A 24,290-nucleotide genomic window follows, 5' to 3' on the forward strand; every position below is an offset into this window, starting at 1 on the left:
TCAGCAAAATTCCTCCCTTCAGACGGTTTTGACATCACTAAGCATTTCAGATTAGTTCCCTCTTTCCGAGAAAAGGATGTTGATAAATATTTCCTTCATTTTGAGAAAATTGCTCAGAGTCTGAATTGGCCTAAGGAGTGCTTTGGTGGGTAAAGCCAGAGAAATTTACATTCAGTTGTCAATAGAGCAGGCTTCAAATTATGATTGTGTGAAGAAAATAATTCTCAAGGGCTAAGAGTTGGTGCCTGAAGCTTACCGTCAGAAATTTAGGGATTGTGAGAAGGCGAAGGATCAAACTTATGTTGAATTTGCTCGGACAAAAGAACAACTGTTTGATCGTTGGTGTTCTTCTGAAAAGGTCAGTCAGAATTATGGAAAATTACGCCAACTTGTTTTGATTTAGATTTAAAAGGTGCATTCGGAGTGACATTAAGACGTTTATCAATGAACAAAAGGTGGATACATTGGAGGTTGCTGCACGTTTGGCCGATGATTTTTCATTGACCCACAAATATTCCTTTCTCAGCAAACCATCCCAGTCCTTTTCATACAGAAACAATGCAGGGAAATTTAACTCTTCCTTTTCACCCAAGAATTGCTCACGGGAGAGAAGGAAATCAAATGACAACAGTTCACAGAGTTCAAGTAACACTCCCACATCATCAGATCCCAAGTCTCAATCTCCTTCTGACAAAAAGTTTGGTACACTTTCTTGTAATTATTGTGAGAAAGATGGCCATTTAGTGTCAGATTGTTTCAAATTGAAAAGAAAACGTGAAGGTCAAAGTGGATCTAAGACAACCAGCTTTATTTCTTCATCATCTCAATTAGAGTCTAATAATGTGTGCAACACATTTTCTGAGGTTAAACCCCTCTTATCCCCAATTAATGAGGTCAAGGTCGATTCTTCTCAATATAGCATTATGGGTATTTTTGAACTATTTATTCATGATGTGGTTTTATATCACTTTCTAGTGATTTTTCTTCCGCTACCCCTGTCAAAATTTTAAGAGATACCGGGGCTTCCCAGTCTCTTTTGTAGGCAGACACCCTGCCGTTTTCTGAAAAGTCATTTTCAGGTTCTAAAGTTCTTATTAAGGGGGTAGATTGTAACGACTACATTCCTGTTCCTCTCCATAATGTCTATTTGTCTTCGGACTTTGTTTCTGGACCTGTGACTTGAGGTATTAGGCCTTTTTTGCCTTTTGAAGGGATTCAGCCTCTTCTTGGAAACAGCCTTGCTGGGGTCAAGGTCATTACTAGTTTAGATCAGGATCCAGAGCCAATTGAACAAGAGATACCTGATTATTTCCTTCACGTGCTATTACTCGAGCCATGTCAAAGAAAACTTCAGAGAATCAAAATATTCTCAAAAATGACGTCACAGACGTTGACTTAAATGACACCTTTCTTAGTCAGGTGTTTGACACGGATCATTCTGTTATCCCTCGTGGATTTGAAACTTCCAGTAAAACTTCTACTGACCAAGGTCAGACATTTTCTTGATCAAATCTCATTTCAGAACAACACAAAGACCCAGATATTTTGTGTTAGTTTGACAGAGTAGATGATGAAGGTAAATCTTAAGAAAGTTCTGTTTCATATTATACAAAGTCTGGTATTCTCATGCGTAAATGGAGACCTCCAGATGTATTGGTTGATGACGATTGGGCTATAAAACATCAAATTGTGGTTCCAAAGTCCTATCGTGCTGAAATATTGCACCTGGCCCATGAAACCCCCTGGGCTGGTCATTTAGGTGTCAGAAAAACTTATCATAAAATTCTAAGTCACTTTTATTGGTCTAATCTCAGGCAGGATGTAGCACATTTTTGTAAAACTTGTAACACATGTCAGATGGTAGGAAAGCCGAATCAGACCATTCCAAAGGCCCCTTTACAGCCACTTCCTGCATTTCAAGAACCATTTACTAGGATACTTATAGACTGTGTTGGGCCCCTACCAAAAACAAGATCAGGAAATGAGTACATGTCGACAATTATGTGTACATCTACACACACCGCGGGGCCAAAGGCCCCCCATTTTGTTTCATATTAGCGTGTCACTTTTTCGCCGCACATACGTCGTGTACGCGTACAGTGAGTCAAATCCGCCTTTGACGCTATGTATTAAATTTCGCCAAATTTCCACGCTGCACAGCTTAATATAGATGGAAGAGTTGCAGATTCAATTTCCTCATATGTTGACCTTTCCATTATGATATTTTGGCAATAATTTCATGAAGGAATTATGAAAATACATATGTGATTATTCATATGCAAAAATAGGTGAAAACACAGTCAACAGCCAAACGATCGTTAACTCGTCATTTCATAAAAATAAGAGGGAAACTCAAAAAAGTAAAACAATAGAGTTTTAGTTAACCTTCATGAGATGTGCTATTTCAAATATCGAAGGAAATTACAGCAAAATGAAAAAGTTAAACCAATGGGTTTTTTCAGATATGTTTTTCATTTTACGACGCGGCGAATAAGCTTGATTTCCCGTAGAAAACAATGGCATGTAATATACCGAACAGATTGCACACTTCTCGTCGGTTCAAATTCCTTAATTTTGAACGAATAATGATGAAAATTGACATGGTGATCCTTTGATTAATATACAAAATTCCTATCGTTTTAGATTTTTGAATTTCTTCACGAAAATTGTTTTATTTGAATTTTATTTATTCCGATCACTGAAATATACTGTTGCCGTCACTGATTTGGCGAGCTGACGGCGTGTACATATGCAGAACACGGGCCTTAAATTGACGCATTTTTATCAGTATGCGTCTCGTAAAATGTACAGACCAAATGCATGTCATGTTGTTGTATTTTATAATTTATACCAAATATTTGGCGAAAATCAACGATGAAATTCCAGTAAATTTGAAAAAAAACCAGAACAACAGGCGAACGGGCGCAGACTCTCCACTGTAATCGTGCAGTGAACGTTATCGTCGATGTCCTTTTATCGGAAATTGATACATTGTTGTCGTGCTCACTCGCAGGTCATATTCAGCTCACAATGGCGCCAAACTTGCAAAGAGCGCCAAAATGTGAACGCATCGCCAAAACTGTAAAAAAGTGTCGACGATTCAATCTAAGTACAAAAAACCAACGGATACGTTGATTTTATGCTATCTAAGTCAATATATACGGGTTATGTGGACATATGAATGATTTGACCTCGACACATGAGCCCGTACGCCAGCAGATTTCGATCGATATTCTATTGAAAATAAATTGATACAATGTTCGCTGTCGTCACTAGCAACCGGCCGAAAGCGCTCTGAGGTGGAATATATGCTTCGCGGAATACGAAACATTCAGGCATACGTTCGTCCCGCAGTGACAGTTCCCAGAAGCCATACCACTGAGAAATATAAAGGCAAAGACTATAGTGAAAGCTTTAGTCAAATTTTTCACTTTATTCGGCCTTCCTAAATGTGTCCAGTCCGATCAAAGCTCCAACTTTATGTCTGGAATTTTTCAACAAGTAATGGATCAGATAGGCATTAAACAGTATAGGTCATCCGCCTTTCATCCAGAAAGTCAGGATGCTCTTGAACGATTTCATCAAACCTTGAAAATATGATTAGGACCTACTGTTTTGACACAGAGAAGCAGTCGGATGAAGGAATTCATTTTCTGCTCTTTGCTGTTAGAGAGTCAATCCAAGAGTCACTTGGCTTTAGCCCATTTGAGCTTGTATTTGGACATACAGTCCGTGGCCCACTTAAGCTCTTCAAAGAGAAATTCCCATCAGATAACGATGATTGTCTGAATATGTTACAATATGTGTCAGATTTTCGTACAAAACTCTCTAAGGCATGTGAATTAGCCAGAGAAAACCTTGAGTCATCTCAGCAGTCAATGAAAATCAAATACGATAAAAACACCTCAAAACGGATTTTTGAAACAGATCAAAAAGTTCTTGTTCTACTTCCGGTTCCTGGCAAACCACTCCATGCTCGTTATTTTGGGCCATACCTAATTGATAAGAAATTAAGCAATTTAAATTACATCATAAAAACACCTGACAGGCAAAAACAAAAACAGGTATGTCACATAAATATGCTTAAGCCATATTTGGATAGGGATAATCCTACTATAACACAGCCTGTCAGTGCAGTCAGTTCAAACTCCTATGAAGATAACGATACTGAAACTGACTTGAGTGAAAATAATCTAAATTCAAAGCTGGGCTCGGTCAAACTTCAGAACTCAGAAATCATAGAGAATCTGGAGTCTACAAAGTTGGCACACCTCCAGCCGTCACAACAACAACAGGTAAAAGAACTGCTCCACGAATATAAACACCTGTTTCAAGATGTTCCAACAAGGACAAACATCATCTATCACAATGTTGATGTTGGGGACAGTAAGCCTGTAAAACAACATCCATACAAACTGAATCCAACGAAAGCGAAATATCTCCAGGAAGAAGTCAAATACCTGCTGGATAATGACTTTATTGAACCCAGTAAAAGTAACTGGAGTTCGCAGTGCATACTTGTGCCAAAATCAGATCACAGTTATCGTATGTGCACGGACTATAGGAAAGTGAACACTTTAACAAAGACAGACACTTTCCCAATCCCGAGGATTAATGATTGCATCGACCGAGTGGGAAAAGCCAAGTATGTGATGAAATTTGACCTACTGAAGGGATTTTGGCAAGTCCCTCTGACGGATCGTGCTCCTGAAATATCCACCTTTATTACACCAGACAGATTTTGTCAGTACAAGGTGATGCCATGAATGAAGAACTCTCCAGCAACGTTCAAACGGATGATCAACGACGTCATATCCGGGCTAGACAGATGTGGAGCTTACGTCGACGACGTCGTCCTGTACAGTGACACCCGGGAGGAACACATCAAGCTCGTGCGGAAGTTCTTCGAGAGACTGAGCAAAGCAATGTTGACTGTCAACCTTGCCAAATCTGAGTTTGGTTGGGCGAGGGAGACTTACCTTGGACAGGGTTAAATTTTCCTACACCAAATTGCAAGAGACAACTGATGCGCTTTCTCGGTAAGGCTGGTTACTACAGAAAATTCTGTCTAAATTTCTCTACAATTACTGAGCCTTTGACTAACTTACTTAAAAAGAAAGTAAAGTTTGTTTGGTCAGAGCAATGCCAACAGGCATTTGATACACTTAAAGCCATACTCAAAGTGCTCCAGTCTTGTCTGCACCAGATTTCAGTATGCCATTCAAATTAGCTGTAGATGCCAGTGATACGGCTGCTGGTGCTGTTTTATTGCAAGAGGATAGTCATGGGATAGATCTTCCTGTTTGCTATTTTTAATGCAAATTTAAAAAATCCCAAAGAAACTACTCTACAGTTGAAAAAGAGTGTTTATCTTTAATATTAGCTTTACAGCATTTTGAAGTTTATGCTGCTTCTTCAAATCAGGCAATAGTGGTTTGATCACAACCCTCTTGTTTTTCTGCAGAAATTAAAAGGCAAAATCAGAGATTGTTAAGATAGAGTTTAATGTTACAGGATTTTAATCTTGATATTAGACATATCAAGGGCAGCGACAATTAAATTCAAGGGCAGCCACTTAATCGCAGACGGTCTCTCTCGTATTTAGAGTTTATTGTTGTTCATACTTTTAATATCACATTTGTAAAAGAAAGATTTTCCATTGAAAAATTTTCCTTTTTGAAGAGGGGGTGTGTTATGTAGGTCATTTTCCCCCACACTCATCATGACCTGGGTTTAATTAGTCTAGAACATTCTCAAGGTCACTGCCCTTAACGACCTCACAACCTTTAATTCAGTTAGTCATGTTTGGAATGTTCTGGAAATTTAATTAGTTGTGTAAGAGAGATAATATTAGAACAGTAATTAGCATGTCAATAAAAGTTCTAGATTGTTCTTATATGCTCTTATGTAAGCACATGGGTATAAATAGGGACATGCACAGCTTGCAGTAAGACTTTTGGGATGTGTCTCTTGCGTGTTACTTCAAGTCTTTGGAAACTCCAGCAGTATTAACTTCAAGACTTTTCAAGACCTTCACTGCATGCTACGCTGGATTTATACTGTGGACTTTGTGCAAATTCAAGCCTGCAAGCCAAAGGACTGTTCATTCATCCGACTGACTGTTACAACTCTGAGACTGGAGCTTTGCCGTCCCAGCTGAGATAAGTAGCCTGTACGCTTTTACAGTTTGTATTCTATCCCTTGACATAGCAATTAGTTTTATTTTCGTAATAAATTTCGTTTTACTCGGAAACTGCTGAGTTCACCTTTTGTTCGTTTTCTTTTTGTCATGTAACAGTATGATATCATTTTATTTGTTTACTGTTAAAGATTCAACATTGGCCCTGGTTCTTCGACTTCAAAGTTAATGACGATTGGGCATCACAACTGAAGGAAACGCCACGTGATCATCCATGGAGCAGTATTTATCTTAATATTGACATGAACAATTCAGAGTGTAAGTATAATATTTAGAAGTGTGGTGATTTCCTGTATTTTCAGTGTGTTACCCTGTAAGCTGTGAGTAGAAAAATGTTATTTGTTCTACTCCCAAAAATCATATTAAAAAGCCATTTTGTGAAGTTTGCTCGACGGACAATCGTTGATCGTGGAGAGCACCAAGAACTCAATTGCATGCCATGACCACATGCACCTACGGCTAATGGTGTTACTACGTATGGAATGTTGATGTATCCTAAGTTATCGTAGACAGCTAGCTGACTTTTTATGGTGGCAAGGAAATTATGCTGTACGTATAGAGGTCATGTGAGGGCAGTGCATAGTACAGGGGCGTAGACATGCACCATTGAATCCTCGGCTCTGTTCGCTCCTGGAAGGTCCTTGAAAGTCCTTAAATTTCAAAGCCTCATAAAAGTCTTTAGAAAGTCCTTGGAATGGAACAAAGTCACGAAAAGTCCTGGAAAATTGACGAGCTACCAACAATTTTCAGAGTTCAAGAAATGCTCAGTCACTATATTGTAAATAATAATAATAATAATAATAATAATAATAATAATAATAATAATAATAATATTCATAATGCACCTAATCTCAAAAGGCAGCTCTAGACGTAGGACAAATACACTATTTCCTTAAAAATGTGTCTTGAGGGCATGGCAGATGACATATGTGAATCCATATGGCGTTGGTTGACAGGAAGACTGTTCCAAGTTTTCAGTCCTGAGTTGGAAAAAAGACCTTTCACCAAAGGATTTTGTGGCAACACTTGGTATTCTAAAATGACGCGTGTCAGATGAATAACATAGGTGTCTTGAGGGAGTATACATTTGAAAAAGGTCAGAGAGATATTGAGGTCCAGTCCATAAAACCAAGTCGAAACAAACTGTAGAAAGATTGTACTGTGTACGACTAGCAAGGGGCAACCAGTGCAGTGATTTCAAAAGTGGTTGTATTGTGTGTGATTTTTGGCTTTATAGACAAGTCTATCAGATGCATTTTGAACCCGTTGCAATTTGTCAATGAGGAAAATGTCTTGTTCTGTAGGCCAATCGCTTTCTCGTTTTCACAGGAAATCGGGTCCTTGCAGCCATCTTTTGTTTTTGCAGGAACTTCTCTACACCCAGTCCTCTAGATGCGTCGTCGGCTTGGTTGGATTTTGTGTCAACTTACTTCCACTGTTGACTAGCCGAAGCTTCATGTATAATATTGATTCAGTTTGCTAAGAAGGTGTGAAATCGGGAGCTTTCATTGGCGCAGTATTTGATCACTGATGTACTGTATGTCCAGAACTATACCTTGTCATTCTTAATATTGAGTTCTCCCTCCAACATTCTGTTCATTCCCATGGCAATGGTAGCTTCTGTTAGTTCCAGGCTAGGGATGGTTATGTTCTTCAGTGATGCAACCCTTTATTTCCCCATAAGGAAGGCAAAGTGAATACTTCAGTCTTCGTTTATGAGTCTAATATACGGTACGACACCATATCCATATTCACTGGCGTCAGAAAAGTGATGTATCTTACATACCTTGACTTCGTCGAAGTCTGCTGGTTTGTTGCACCTCTGAGCTGTCACGTTTTAGCTCATATTTGGTACTGTATGTATATAAATACCAAAAAGAGCTTATATTTCTGGTTTTGGAAGATCTGACAGCCCCCTTTGCCATTTCTTCCGGTCATCTACTTTGATCTTTGCATCACAGCCGATACCTCTATGACACAAGTCTTGAAGTAGTATTCTTGCAGGTAGGGTGAAAGGAGCTGCAAGTCCAATGGGATAATATATTGAGCTGATAATTGATAATATACCACTTCTTGTTGCCGGCCAGTTTTCAATGTTGATCCGGAATCCTAATGCGTCTGACTCAACAATCATGAAGAATGTAGGGTACACTCTACTGGTAGGCAGTTACATTCCAGCTTCAGATCTTTGGTTTCTTTAGTGTTTTCTTCTTTTGGTATAGCCTCTAATACTTCACGACTGTTGCTCACCCACTTCATTTGACGGAAACCGCCCTTTTTGCAAGCAGCAGTTAGATCTTGTGTCAACTTGATTGCTTTCTTAGCGTTTTCCACTGATTTGAGGCAGTCATCTACGTAGAAGTCTCTTTATTGTGTTGACAATTTCATTGTCGAATAGGTGGCTCTTGTCGTCGGCCATCTTTTGTAGTGCTGTGTTCACGCACCTTTTGGATGATACTGCACCGAACAGGTGAACCATCATTTATAAACCCTTGGAGGGCTTTCTATGTCTCCATCTGGCCACCAATAAAAGCATACAAAGCCAGTGTCTTCTTCAACTTTTACTTGGTGAAACATAGCCTCTATATCTGCCATTAAAGCAATTGGTTTCTATCAAAATCATAGTATTACTCCTAGTAGATTATTCGTCAGATCTGGCCCTTTAAGGGAAACCTAAGTCCAGCGACTTTGAGCGTTTATCCCTTCCAAAATCACCCTTGAATAAAATGCAGCTCAAATTTGCAACATAATTGCACATGCCGACGACTACGGAGCGACGAAAAGAGACGTTGAAGTAGACGACATTTATGGAGATGAGCTCTGAATCCCATGGGCGCGAAAGGGCTCATGGGAGGAGCGTGCATGACATCATCGGCGATACACGAACGTGTGTGACAGCCTACCAAAGCATTGGAGTCTATGACTGTAGGAGTGCAGTTCTGCACATTGCGACTCTTTAATGCTCAGTAGCATAAAAATAATTAACTGTTGTTCAGTTGAGTGCAAAAATCACTCAAGGAAGAACAAACTGAGTCAGCTTTTACCGTCTTCCCACAGAACTGCTTTTTCAAAGACAGTCTTTGGCTAAAGAAAGTCGGGCGAGTTTTAATATCTGTAAAAGATACAACATTATGTTCTAATTCTTTCAGGATGAATGTTTTATAAGGGATTTTGGGACTCTGATAATGATACAAGACGATACCACACAATGCGGTTTGTATCTTGACATGCTGAGTCAGCCTACTGTTGCCGGTTTTAACCAGATAAATATTAATATTGGCGATTTCGGGACTCTAAAATCCGAAGACTAAACTACACAAAGCGTCTCTTATCTTGATATCCCGGGTCTGCCAAATCTCCGATATATAACCAATAAATATAGGCAATTTCGGGACTATACCTGGTAATATTGATATTACAAGATACTGGAATGACTTCTTGCCTACTGTGTCTCGGCACGCCGGGTCTGAGAAATCGCCGATATTATATTTACCCAATAAATATCAATTGCGCCGGGACTCCTAGGCTAATATCGATACCAGACGATCCTAGATTTACTTGCACTGTGTGGTGTTGGCACGCCGGGTCTTAGGGACGAAATCACGGATATTTATCCGATAAATATCGGGGCGACTTAGGACTTTAACTCTGATACTGGACGATACTTTGTCAAATTGTGGGTAAATATCCGATGTATAACGGAGATTTCACCACCAAACAGATCTGACCACCCGACTACCTCTGTCCGACTCTTAGTTCAAAAATAGCATCCATGGCCAATAGTCAAGAATACTGTATGTTTAACATTATGAGATTTATTAATACTTTATACTTTATACTTTATTGCTCAACAACACACTCAAGGAGTGCGGTAAGGCAAAAATTAAAAAACAAACTCAGCAAACACTGGATGAAGCTGCTGCTGGGGGAGGAACTAACGTACAAGAAATAAATTTGGCAAGAGGTAGTTTGTTTTCGTGAGTAAAGATATACATGAACTTTTCTCTATCATTCAAATCAAGAAAGCCAGGATTATACAAACTAGTGGATGAAAATAGACTATCTCGATAAGCTCTGTATATTGGACATTCTATTACAAAGTGAAATTCATCCTCAACTAAAGACTTACAATGCTTGCAGAATCTTTCATTTGCAGGAACTTTTGGAATTGACCTTCTACCCAGTTCTATTTGTAGGTTGTGATCCGAAATTCTTAGTTTTGTCAGCCACCTCCTATAGGTAAAAGATCTTATATCTAGCAAGTAACTTTCAAATTCAAATTTTGTCTTAAATAGTCTGTAAGTTCGGAGCTTATTCCTCTGCATTCCATACTTCCTTGTATCATTATGAATGTTTCTCAACCATGTTTGATCATAAGTTTCACATAAACTATCATATACATTATTAACTGTGGAATTGATATTGCAAACACAAGACCATATATCACTCCCACTGTAAGAGTTCAAAATGCTTTGAATATATATTAGACCAATCTGAATTCAACCTGGATGTATAAGCAAATCTCAGTAAGATGTCATCTGATAAAACTAATCTATGCCAGTATTTGAGCATGTGCTTTATCACCATAAAGTGAATTGGATATCTACCCAGCTCTCCAACAACACCATCAGACGGTGCATGTTTAGAGACTCCTAGGATAAATCTATAAAAAGATATACTACATCATTGAGAAAGTTACATTTGTCATTAATTTCATGTCCCCATATTTCACAGCCATATGTCATAATAGGAACAATTAAACTATCAAAGAGTGATAATGCAACTTTTACAGAAAGTGAACCATTCTGAAGGCCCTTACGAAGGCTGAAAAGAGCTTTCATTGCCTTCAATTTAAGATTATGAAAATTACCTTTGAATTTACCATTTGGGGTAATGACAAAACCAAGGTAACAGTACTCTTTCACTAAGTCAAGAGTCACTCCATTGTAAGTGAGTGTAACTCCTTTTACAAGATGATTACTTTTGTTAAACACAATAACTTTCGTCTTCTTTATATTAATAGACAATTTCCATTCACGACAAAAACTATGAAGTTTATCTAAGCAGCTTTGTAAGCCTGTTTCAGATTCTGAAATCAATAAAAGATCATCAGCATACATTAGACAATTGATAAGGAGTTTACCAAGTTTGATAGGACAGTCCTGACTGGAACCATATGTACTGGGAAGATCATTTATAAAAATATTAAACAAAGTTGGACTTAAGTTACACCCTTGCTTAACTCCTAAATTGGAGTCAAATTCTTCAGTAAAGCAGTTGTTACTTTTCACACAATACTTAATGTTGTCGTACATGGACTTAATTAAGCTATAAAAATTACCATTAATGCCATATTTCTGTAATTTCCAAAGTAAACCTGTACGCCAAACCCTGTCAAATGCTTTCTGAAAATCTACAAAACAACAATAAAGGTACCTACGACTGGGACTACAGCTTGACTGAGAAAATTTCGCATAGACATGTTGATCGATAGCAGAACGCAAAACAAGAAGATTATCTGCAGTTCTCCTCTTTGCTCTGAAACCAGACTGAAATGGTGAAAGAATACCATTGCTATTAAGAAGTTTATAAGCCTATTATTCAACACAGAGGTAAACAGTTTTGCAAGGCAACTATTTATAGAAATCCCTCTGTAATTTGATGGATCACATGTATCACCTGATTTGAACACAGGGACCAAATATGCTTTTTTCCAAGCATTAGGAATGTTCCTGATCTGAGGATGACATTGAATAATGAACACAATGGAGTAAGTATGGAAGAACCACCATATTTTAGCATTTCATTCAAAATACCATCGACACCTGGGGATTTCCCTGATTTTAATTTACGCAAAGCCTTAAATATTTCTGATTCTCTTAATGTGGAATTAAGAATAAAATTCACATCATATTCATTGGCAGCTTCCATTTTTGTTAATTCAGATATGATACGTTTAGAAACATTATCAGTTTCTTCACAAGAAAAATCACCTAACTGCTTAAAGTGATAAAACCATTCAGCAGGAGAGATAGATGAATCAACTTTCTTACACACACGACTCCCTGAAATATCCTTCCACAATTTCCAGTAATCATTACGGTCTTCGGAATAAACCCTTTCTAATTTCCTTAATTGACTCTCTCTGAAAGTTGACCGTTTATATTTTAACAATTTTTTGTATTCTTTTTTTAGAGTGAAACATCTCCCTCTAATATGTGGATCATTTGGGTAGCGATTCAACAATTTACAGCAATCTTTAAGATCTTTACGAAGTGAAAAACAAGACTTATCAAACCAAGGCTGAAAAACACGTTTTGATTTCTTCTTTTTCAATTTCGGCGTAACCTTACGTAAACAGCGATCTGAAACTTTGTGAATAATACCTTCAAATACTTTTACAATATTATCACAAGAATGGGAACTATGACACGCAATATTAAAATTTCTAAAGTCTTCTTGAATTGATGAACTTTGCAGAGTATTTAAGAAATCTTGTTTAGCATTATCATTCCACAAATATTTACTTGAACATGGTTTACATTCTACATCAACTGACTGCTTCACAATATTATTTATATTCATAGAAAAACCTATTGGACAATGATCAGAGAAATGTGTAAAAGTATATACTTTGAAATAATCTATACGGTTCACCAAATTCTTTGTAACAATACCATAATCTACTGTACTAAATCCATTTCCTCCCTTGTAACAAGTTGGTTTTCCATAAAGATCCCCTGCAGTTCTACCATTTAAAATCTGTAAGCCGTTTTGAATGCAAAGATCAGTAAGTTGTCTCCCAAAGGAATTGATACTACAACTACCATTATCCATTGAAATTCTATTGTGTACAGAGTCAGGAATATAATCATTGGGTGTAGGACAGTGATTTATGTTATCATGTTGAATATAATCTTGCAAATTACCTGTCCTGGCATTAAAGTCTCCTACTAACATTATGTCTCCCAAACTAGAAAATTCAAGAATCTCAGAATGAAGAGTTTCAAAATAATCATTATTTACATGCATTACAGACCCTTGTGGAGGTAAATATACACAACACATAAAAAACATCACTACTGAATGAGAAAAAATCCTTATCAAGTTTTACCCAGAGCAAGTCAGAAATTTTTGAATTTATCTTATGAATACCTGTCTTAAGGCACGACTTAAATACAACAACAGATCCCCCAGCAGCACGTTTACTACGTTTATGTTGTAAACTTCTATCAGATCGAAAATAACTATAACTATCTAATGCAAAAGTGTTTGACTTCGAAAGCCACGTTTCTTGAATACACATAATATCAAATTGGTTAACAATTGATAGAAAATCTTCATCATCACATTTTTTTGATAAACCACCTTGGATGTTCCAACTTCCAACACGTAAGAAAGAACGCTTAAAATTTCTTCTTAAAGCAGCAGTACTCTGTCTCCGCGAAGTAAAACACATGGCAGTGTAAAAGCTGACTAACAGAACTGGATAAATTAAAGGAAAACTTGATGAACAGCTGACTACGAATAGAAATAGAAAAAAGTAGCCAGAACAACAGGTGTGCTAAATTACGCACTACCTTGACAAATGTTAATAGATACTCAACTCTATTGAAGCACAGTGTAACATTGTAGCCATAGTGGCTGTATCCAGAACGTTCCAGGACATTAAAAACAAACAAACAACATGAAAAGAAACAAAGCACATCAACATATGCTGGTCACAATCTAAATCTGGTTTCGATCACCATGGTCATATCTACTAGTGTATACACCATTGCCATAATTATAGTATGGCCTTCTATTGTAGGGCCTATTTACTAGGAAAGAATCATTACTATCCATCCGTCTAAAATTTGACGGGGATCTATATGTATGAGAATGAGTGATCACACTGCTCCTCTTTGATCCTCTGACACCCCATTTAATATCACTCACCAATAAACTTGTGCCACGTGAATTTATATGAATTCCATCACTGTGATACAGGTAACTATTGTTACCTAATCTATTATGATCTACAAAGACGCAGTGATTTATATCAGAACATGCATTCTTAACCCTCTCATTAATATACTGGATTTGATTATTTAGAATGGAGTATTCACCATGGAAAGGTAAGATACCCGACACAATAATCAACGCTTTAGGACAGACATATTTAACTTCATTACACAGTGAAATTATTCCATCAATTATTACATCATCACGTAAGTAACCAACATCATTCGACCCTATATGCAAGATTACAATCTCTGCATCAATATTATTGACATTTCTCAGACATGAATAAGCTTCATCAATATTTGAAGCTCTAAGCTTAACAGAACGCTTATTCTTATATAACAAACTCGTGTTAATGTACTTAGTAATCAAATCACCTAATACGAGGACATTACAGTTCTGTTACGACCGTCATCTCTAATGAATCGTGGACGATGTGGACCCGATATGCGAGACTGTGTCCGGCGATATGTAGAACTCGTCCTATTAACAGCTTCATCAACGCTGCCACGACGCGAAGGACTCTCTCTCGATTCATCTGAATGACTCAGGTACCGGTTAGCATACGCGTTCGGAGTACCGGGAACTGGAACGGTGGGCGAACGTTCAGTCGGTTGTAAGAATTTTGGTGGGCTCTGGTTTACCAGATTAATGCACAAAATACATTTTTTACATGTAAAGCATTTTTTTCATTAAATGTCCACACGGGACTTCGTCGACAGGGCCAATCGGATATCATCGGGACTCACGAGGCCTTTGCACAAATTACATTCTTTACATGTAAACATTTTTACTTGGTGATTGGGACTTGAACAGAGCTAGGACATATCGGAAATCATCGGGAGTTTGGGCTGGTCTTGTATGAAATACATTCCTTACAACAAGCTTTAAGATGATACTATTTGTTTAAATAGCGGGCAAATATCCATTATATCGGCGATTTCATCACTTTGTAGATCTGATTAAGCTTGACTTCCTAAGTTCGACACCAGCTTCGAAAAATAGACGACACTATAATAGATTTGTAAAATCGCGAATAAATATCATCAGAGATTTTGCAACCTTCTGGCCAAGCTCGACTTACACGGTAACACATACAATCAGTCAATCCTTCCGTATCATATAATTTTTAGCGACTGATACAGAAAACTCTGTTTTAGAAACGTAGCATTGAAGGATCGCAGGGTCACTCAGTGTCTCCAATCCAGTTCAGGGTCTGTACAAGCACAGTGACTCCCTCCGCTGAATCATACACAAAACGCAAACAACCAAGATATGAACGATGTTTTGAGATGCTTTCCAATTATTACATATCTTGGTTCAAATTAGTATGGTTTGATTTTAGTCAGGGAAAAGTAATACTCAATGTCAGAAATATCGCTATCCGAACTCTCCATAGTCGTCTTAAGAACGCGCTGAACTGTACACAGTACTCCTCCAGCTGCAAGCTACAATCGTCTGTAGCAAATCTTTTACCTCTCGAAAAAGTAACTTTTCCTGATTCAGACATGTGATTGGCTCAAAACTTTGCGGCTTTGGTCAGCCCATGCACATATCTCTGCATATCTCTGAGTGTCTTAGACAAAATAAAATCATGTCTGTGTGATGACGTTTGACCAATGGCTATCGTCATACCCTCTCATAGTTCTCCTTGGTAGGGCTGTGTGTTTCAGCCCCAAAGTCAGTAACACACATCCCTGCCACGCAGAGCTAATTTTCTCATATTTATTGCCTTGGAGTAATCCATCGAAAGAATGAACAATACACTGGGAAGGATCGACGTACGTCCATGGAAAGACATTCAGTAGTGATCTCGAGCCATTGATAGTTCACAAAATACTTTTAGACATTGGTGGTGATAAAGCGATTCATAGACAATACATACAAACAGTGAAGAGAGATATTTCAATTGGCAGCATTGACAGTAAAGAACATTTCGACTCCGTCTGTTTTTGCAAGACCAGTTTAGTAACTCACTCTGAAATGAGAAACTATAGCTACAACACGATGGAACTAATTTGGGAAAATTGGATGAGAGTATTACTAGGAAATTGTAACGAAATCGAAATTTTTACAGCTGAAATTTTACAAAATGATAGAATAGTGTAAAATTTGAAATATTGTTCTCATCGGACAAAACAACGAAAACACAACGATTATTGCATACCTCTTTCATCGGATTCATTTATGAAAATAAGTTCATTTTGTGTAAATGTACTGAAGAAGCGAGACAAAATGCTTAAATTTCTCTAATTGACGAATTTTGAGTCAGGGCACTTTTGAAATGCCCCTGACTTTTTCATGAATTTAAGGCTTCATAAACATAAAATTGAGTCAGGGCACATTTTAAAAGACCCTGACTGACTTAACTGTAAATCAATCGAAAAGCTTCATTTTGGTAGAGAAAAAATGACAAACTGACATTATTACTAGTGTTTCAGTAATGAAGAAACTACGGACAAACTCTCATATTTTCATCCAAATGTGAATATTGTTCATATGTTTTGAACAATATTGCATTAGATACTATCATGCACTGATTCTTACTCATAAGATTTCAACAGCATCGTAAATTGTGTATAAAATTTCAAAGATGGTAAGCAAATATGGTGTAAAATTAGAGAAATTTCTAAAATTCTTTAGAAATTCTGCCAATCCAATTATCCCAATTTAGTTCCAATCGTGTTCTACATTGAAGTCATCGACGTTGAGTTTATAATAAGAAGCCTCAAAACTGCAGCTGCAATAATTTTAGCCCCTGAACCATGTGCTGGCTTTTCCTGTCAAGTTGGCTGTGAGCTGGCTGGGGCGGGTGCTACACGGCCAACATGCCAGAAAAAGCCTGCGCATTGTTCATGGGCTACTGTTATTGCAGCTATTAAAAATGATGAGCCGTCAGTCATAACTTACAACAAATTATAGGCATGTCTTGAGCTATGTTTCTGGGTTCAATACAAATGTATTTTGGCCATTTCCATAAAGACTAGCTCCAATTTTGGATTTTTTTTCTATATTCCTCCCCTAAAAGAGTTATCCGTACAAATAACGCTGCGTCTTGTTGTAATGATCGCACCTTGCAGTGTGGTTGACAATTGTGAGGTAAAGTATGCTCTGTGAGCTACCTCCATGGGTCGACCAGGTTGAAAAGTTTTGAGCCGATCAAACGCCTGTATTAGGAAAAATACTTCAACTATCACTTTTTTCAAGAGGTTAAAGCTCTGCTACAGTGTTTTTATTTAGAAACATTGGTACGATAAGAGAATGTGTGGCAATCTTCACATCCTTTGATATTGTGGTCAGAGTTAAACAACTTGTACGGTTACAGTCAAGAAAATCCGTGTGTGCCAAACAATGAAACTACAAATTCAAAAGACAAGCGCCGTATCTTCTTGGCGAGGGATTTAGTCTTCAAAGACGCATGTCCTGGTTTAGTGTATACTGTTTTCGGCTCTAGTTGTGGCTCTGAGCAGTCTAGGTAGTACACTTCTATACCTGTGACTTTGTCTCAGGTGTGGGTGACTAAGCCGTTCATTGTGTTTATCGTCAGCTTTGCCTTTCTACCTGTGGCTCCACGTTTTCTCTGTAATGTTTCTGTGCAGCATGATATGACACTACCTGTGTCCAGAAAGGCATAAGTCTGTACCATTCTATTTGAGCCTTTCAACTTCACCTTGACAGGGATAATAGTAAGCAGGACCTTGCAGTTATCATCCTCGCCACTGGTGTCATCATCTTGACCTCCGGTCCCAAGACAGGGCTGTACTTGGTCTACTTCTGTTGCACTCTATCTGTATTTGTTTCTTTGAATCATCATCATCATCATATTTATTGGTTGTCGGTCGATGATCCTGATGTAGCACTATTGGGTGTTTTCCTTGGCATTTGAAGCATTTACCTTTCTGCTTGCAGTCCTTACTCAGATGACCAGGCTTCAGACAATCAAAACATACACTTTGGTTTCTCAGGAGCTTAACAGTATCATCTTGACTAGCTGCAATCAATCGTTTGCAACTTTCGAAAGGGTGATCGCTATTTTTGCAGTACAGGCACAGTCTGCTGAGCCTTGTGTGGTTTGGAGGTTGAAGTGCTGCTCTTCTTGCTCCCTTGGTTCGTCTTCTTGTGGCTCGTAACACTAGTAGTAAAAGATTGTTCCACTCTGTCTGTTGCTTTCTTCTTTTTCACCGGATTGTTGAGACTAGCCAAGGCCTGTCCACTGTAGTCCGGGCATGACTGTCTGCTAGCTTCAGAGTTCACCAGATCGACGAGGTCTTCACATCTTACTTTCCTTTTGGCCTTGTGTATCTTCGCTGTGCGTTTACTCCAAGAATCTTGGATGAAGTAAGGAAGCTTCCTGACAATACGCTTCATATTTTCGGAATTATCGAGTATTTCTAGCCCATCAACACATTGGGCTGCTGTCATGCATCGATTCAAGAAGATTGGGAACTTGTCTAATGAGGCAACGTTGTCTGGCTTGATTGAAGGTCGGTCTAAAACCTTCCTCAGGTAGGCATTGGCTATCTCGTGTGGATCACCATAGCACATCTCCAGCTCCTCCATGGCACCTTGATATGATTCACTTGCGTCTATACCTGAATACCCTTGAAGTATTTTATGGGCTGTACCTTCTGTGAACTGTCTCAGCAGAGTGAATTTATCTTTGTCATCTTCTGCAGTCGGTACAAGTTTGGTCTAAAACTCATCTATGAATGATCTGTACTCCATGATGTTGCCGTAAAACGTCTTTATAACGGTAGACATTTCCTTTTTGCTATGATCATCGCCCACTACACAGAGTCACGTGATGTCTTGCTCATGCTACTCATGCTACTGCCACTACTGCTTGTGGAAGCTGCTGCGCTGACTGCATCTTCTGAACCATCTAACTCACTGTCACTCTCACTTTCCATTGCAGGAGTTTTCTTCTTATAGACTCGTACTGGTAGTGTGGTCTTCTTTGTTTTAGTTCTGATGAACACAACAGATTCATCCTCTTGCGGTTCAGTCTTAATATTGATGGCGATGTCATCCTCGAGTCCATAATCTAAAAATGTATTCAGGGACATAGCTTTGGCATTGGCTACAGCAATCTTCGTGTCAAGAATATGTTGCTCCTCCTTGAGTCGAAGCTTATGCTTTGTACGTTCCATTTTTTACCTCTGGCGTTCTTCCTGGAGTGGCAGCCTATACTTGGCATGCTCAATTTCTTGCTTCTTCTTAAGTTGCGCAGATATTGCAAACAATTTAATCCTTCTCCTTTCGTCTGTTATTTTGGTAATAAAGATCGAACTGTAGCTAGTATGGCGACTGGCTCTACTTAGTCCGCTGGCTATAGATAGCCTAGTTCTCGGTTTGCTCACTTGAGAGATACTATCTTCTGCTTTCATGTCATCGTGCGGATGTACTGGTGTCGCACCCTCTTCTTGTTTACTCAGCCGTTCCATAGTTTCTTCGAGGAGGGTCTAAAAAAGCTCCACCAACGCTTTACAGCCAATATCCATCTGATCCTCCTGGAGTAATTCCCAATATTCCTTAGCAGTGGAGACAAAGTCTTTGTGAAGCTTCATCCATACTTCAAACTTCGGCTTGATTGTAAATACGTCTGCCTTCTCACTGATGAGTGTGTGTATTTCATCAGCCTTTAAGGTTAGTGAACTGGCTGTTTTCTCTAAGAAGCTACCTTTATTAGCTAACATCATTCCAAGTCCCCTTTCAGTTGGTTTCTTGATACGGCTGCTACGCCTTGGTTCTTGCGATTCATTTTCCAATGCTGAAGCTTCCGAATTCTGTTCTTCGTCATCAATGGTTTGACTTAGGTGAATATCAAAAGTCCAATAGAATAACCATTAATGAAAAATGTAGTGCACAAACAAACTTCTTAAGTCTCAAAATAATTTGTCTCCAACTCCTGGTTGTCTGTGTGGACTACCATTTCATGGATTTTGGTAGCCCAGAAAAATTTTGGTAGTCTATGGACGCAGGACTATCACTAACCTCGAGCCCTGATAGAGTACAAGTAGTAAAATCAACTTGAACTCACTGATGCTATAATTGTAGTAAGAGTCCGTAAGACCTTGATCGGCGTCCATACGAGCTCATTCATTTCTTAGCCATCAGCAAGCTTAGCTCAACACATGCACAGGGTCTTACACAATGGAACAAGGCTATCGAGGTTCCTTTGATAATTCATTAAGCAATAAGCTTACTTAGGGGAGAACCATTTGATTTTGGGGGGGGGGTATGGAGGAAATGGGTATGGGAGCAAATTTTTTTCCCTGTCACAGTGACAGCAATTTTTTTTTCTACTGTCAGAGCTGCATCAATTTTTTTTTTTCAAATGGAGTAGCAATGCAATTTTTTTTCTTGTCATCAAGTTTGTGATGCGTTGTATAATATAAGGGAGCCGTCATTATTACGGCCTGAAACTCAGAAATTTTGAATGACAGAGTTTTCACTAGGATATCTGACCGGGCAGAATTTGAAAGTACAGGGGGAGAACACGCGAGAGGCTTAGGGGGAAAGTGTCACAGGGGCTTTTCCCTATCTTGCATGGAAATTTTTAAGATATTGATGTGTGCAATGATGCAGTCTGATGCAATCTGAGAGGTGTTTTTATTTTTTACTAAGTGAAACTGTTAGAACACCCCAAGGGGGAGAGCACGAGATGGGGTTTCCCCCTCTCGTATTGGAAATTTTGGGAAATTGATGTGTTTAATGGTGCAATCTGAGAGGACTTTCAGGTATTTTGCACTCTGTAAAACTGTTTGAAAATTACATTGAACACTGCAATATTTTTTTACGTTTTTTGCATGATCAGTGTTTGTGTCACAATATTCAACAACCAAACAATGACAATACAATTTGTGAAAAACAGTTCTGTTTGCCAGAGACTGAAGATAAATAAATATACAGGAACGGAAAATCTGTGACCTTCTTGTGTCATTTCTCCAGCTGCCAGCTTCTAATGAAAAACATGAATATGGTATGTTTAACTGTCAAAATGGTCATTGAACTGAGGTAAATGAGAACATGTTTCTGTGATAATAAAGGATGAATTCACAACAGTTCAGTTTTGTCCTAGATCCTGTGAAAATTTTGAGAAATTGATGTGCGCCACGGTGCAGTGTGTAGTGCAATCCGACAGGTATTTTAAATTTGTCTTTTACCAGTAAAACTGTCAGAAGACCCAAGGGGGAGGAGAGCACAAGAGGGGGTGCCCTCCTCTCGCATTGAAAATTTTGAGAAATGGATGTGTGCAATGGTGTAATCTGAGATGTGTTTCAATTTATTTCGCAAAAAAAAAAATTGAGTAACCCCGCCCCCTTCTGCCTCTCCACATTTTGAGTAAACCCCCCCTGAAGTTTTCAATTTTTTTAGTGACCCCCTCCCTTGTATTCATTATATTTGTTGCTCCTCAATTTTTCATTGTCAACTTGTAAATCTTCCTAATATATTTATATTGAGAGAATAATATATTGATTTTAACACTAGTTTATTGACTCCTGTCTTGTGTTTTAAAATTTTCACAATTTACAGAAGTCAAAAAGTCCCCTTTAGATAGTGCCTATGCCATTGAGATATTGCAACAGAAATCCTGAAATATGATTTCTTGGGTCAGAAAAGGGAAGGAAAACATTGAGTGTACTGAGGTGTAAAGTAGACCTATGTAGTGCATGCTTATATCATAAGTGCTGGGAAAAAAACATAAGAATTGCTTGTGGTAAAAAACATTTGCGCCGCCTATGGTGGCGCGCCGGCAAAGAATACATGAGAATAGGGTTTCCAAATTTTGCTAATTTCTGGTGCATTGTGACAATTTTTTTTTCACTTCTGTCTGTTATGACAATTTTTTTTCTCAGGCCATGACAGGATCAATTTTTTTTCTTCTATCTCACCTGGCGACAATTTTTTTCTCAAAATCCTCCATACCCCCCCGAAATCAAATGGTTCTCCCTTAATACAAAAGACTCAACTCGCCGGATATTATGTATGTTCGTAGAAAACTATGGCATCAAACAGGTTCAAGCCTTATCCTCAAACAGGATTGTTACAAGCAATTCTGATGAGAAACTATCTGCTTCTCTGAGAACGATGATTCTCAAGTGCCGTTCACCCACTAACTGAATAAAATCAAGCATGCTTTTCCTATATGCAAGGTGTTGTGTAAACACTGGTTGCGGAAATTTGGCAGTGATTCACTGGGGTAACTGACATATGCACTGATAACAAAAAATATTAAAATTTGTAAACTCTGTGGTCAAATAATTGTTGATTTTGACCGTAACATGTTATACGGAATGCTATAAAGCCTGCAGACAAATACTTTCTGTGAAAATAGTTTGCAATTTTGTTTTACAGGCTGCTTCACTGTGGGCTGGCCTTTCGACCTGAAATTATTTAACCACTTCAACTTTACTGACGTTGCGTTGGTGATTATGAACCAGGTTACCCAAGATGTAGAGGAAGTATGGATAAATGGACCTGAATCCGAACATTTCCAAATACGATCGTATGAGGTATGAGTAAATGGTCCGTCTGTTCCTGCACGACAAATAATATATTCATATACCCTGTTGAAGATATATGTGATATTTCCAGAAAAACTGTATTTTTTTTATTAGGATGCAACTTAAAAATAATTTCATATTTGTCTCTTCTAGTGGGGCTACCCAAAAGCGAAAGATTTGATAACACGGATATTGTCATCAGGAAGACGGTCAGAATCGTATAATGAATATGCGGCCAAGGAAATGTACATAGAATCTACGATGAAAGGTGTATTGCCTTCCGTAGAGTACATACTCAAAATTTCGGTGAAAGAACGGGCGACCGGTCAGACTATCTTACCACCATATGTGACCTACCATATTGTAATTATTGGTACGTATCGTAGGCTGCATGAATGCTACTTGTTTTGACATGCGTATTTTAAGGCGTTTTTGAGAAAGGTGCATGCGCATTTTAATGTGCAGTTGAGAAAGAGGTGTAATCGATAATCTTAGACCAACTCATTTATTTTTTATCAGCACACATTTTCTTTTATTCCAACAAACTTTTACTGTGATCTTGCAACAAAAAGTAATGGATGCAATCTTAAGCGGATGAACGAAGATTCTTCCACAGAGCAATTGTGTTTAACTTTCTTTCCCTTCGACATCCATGATTATGATTGGCTGATAAATTTTCTTAGCTTTAAATTACTACGCGGGAACTAAAACTCTAAAAATGTAATTAAGGTAGTACGTGCCTCGAAATTGAAAGACTTTAACTTTTGCTGCTCAAACTTCCTCAGTGAAAGTATAAACCATTTCCTTATCAAATCAAGAATAAAAATCAGAATCACCGTCCAAAAGTGCCTTTAAGCTAGTGTGCTCGTCGAAAAGTGAAACACTTAAAAAGTGTTTTATCAGCTTTCATCGATGAACTTTTCAACCATCCTCTTACCAAATCAAAAATTAAAATGAGAGGTCACCAAGTAAAGTTTGCAACTGGAGAGACAAAATGCCTAGCATTTCCCATTATTTAAAATTCAAAGTGGTCCCCATCCCTGTTTACCTCTATGAGGGAAAATGAAATGTCCAATTTTCGAAAAACTAAGCTGGTGATATTTTTTCTTACTCCAAGAGCGAGCTTTAAAATGAGGCCCAATAAATGGCAGATCAGCCAAGAATTGTCAAACTAGAGAGGCAGAATATCTGTCCCCGAGGCACATCCTATTTTCTAGTGGCACTCCCACTTGGTAACATTTTTAAAACACATTATTTTAATGCCAACGGTCGATATTTGACGTGGCGACTGCGCGCGGATCGCGAGATATCGATAAAAACGTGTCATAAAAAAAGTTAAAGTTTGAATTCCGGTGGCCTACTAAATTCAGCTTCCGAACATCAAACGTTCGACACTGGGGGTTGTCAACTAAGCTCGGGAGTACGAGTTTACAGTGACGTTGCAGTACGCCCATAGTACCACTCGCGTCGGTGATCGGTCATGCCCCGTTGGAGAAAGCCAAGTCCTACTGACTCGGCAAAAAAACGAAAAAGAAAGTTTGCTGATTCCACCAGAATTCGCATAGGTGACTAGTGTAGCC

General features: G+C 38.3%; 1 protein-coding gene across 5 annotated transcripts in view; it reads left to right on the forward strand.

Moving 5' to 3' along the window:
• Positions 1-24,290, forward strand: part of LOC139137471 (uncharacterized) — a 144,654-nt gene that overhangs the window by 25,576 nt on the left and 94,788 nt on the right. For 4 of the 5 annotated variants that reach the window (XR_011553393.1, XM_070705592.1, XM_070705593.1 and 1 more), the window contains exons 7-9: positions 6,331-6,457; positions 22,562-22,719; positions 22,864-23,083. The exons of the other annotated variant lie outside the window; for it this stretch is intronic. Coding sequence is in view for 3 of the 4 variants with exons in the window: in XM_070705592.1 (XP_070561693.1) it covers positions 6,331-6,457; positions 22,562-22,719; positions 22,864-23,083 (505 nt within the window). In the remaining variant the exon portion in view is untranslated. The remainder of the gene's footprint in view (positions 1-6,330; positions 6,458-22,561; positions 22,720-22,863; positions 23,084-24,290) is intronic. 5 annotated transcript variants of the gene reach the window in all.

Source organism: Ptychodera flava, chromosome 7, assembly GCF_041260155.1.
Source record: "Ptychodera flava strain L36383 chromosome 7, AS_Pfla_20210202, whole genome shotgun sequence".
NCBI classification, from domain to species: Eukaryota; Metazoa; Hemichordata; class Enteropneusta; family Ptychoderidae; genus Ptychodera; species Ptychodera flava.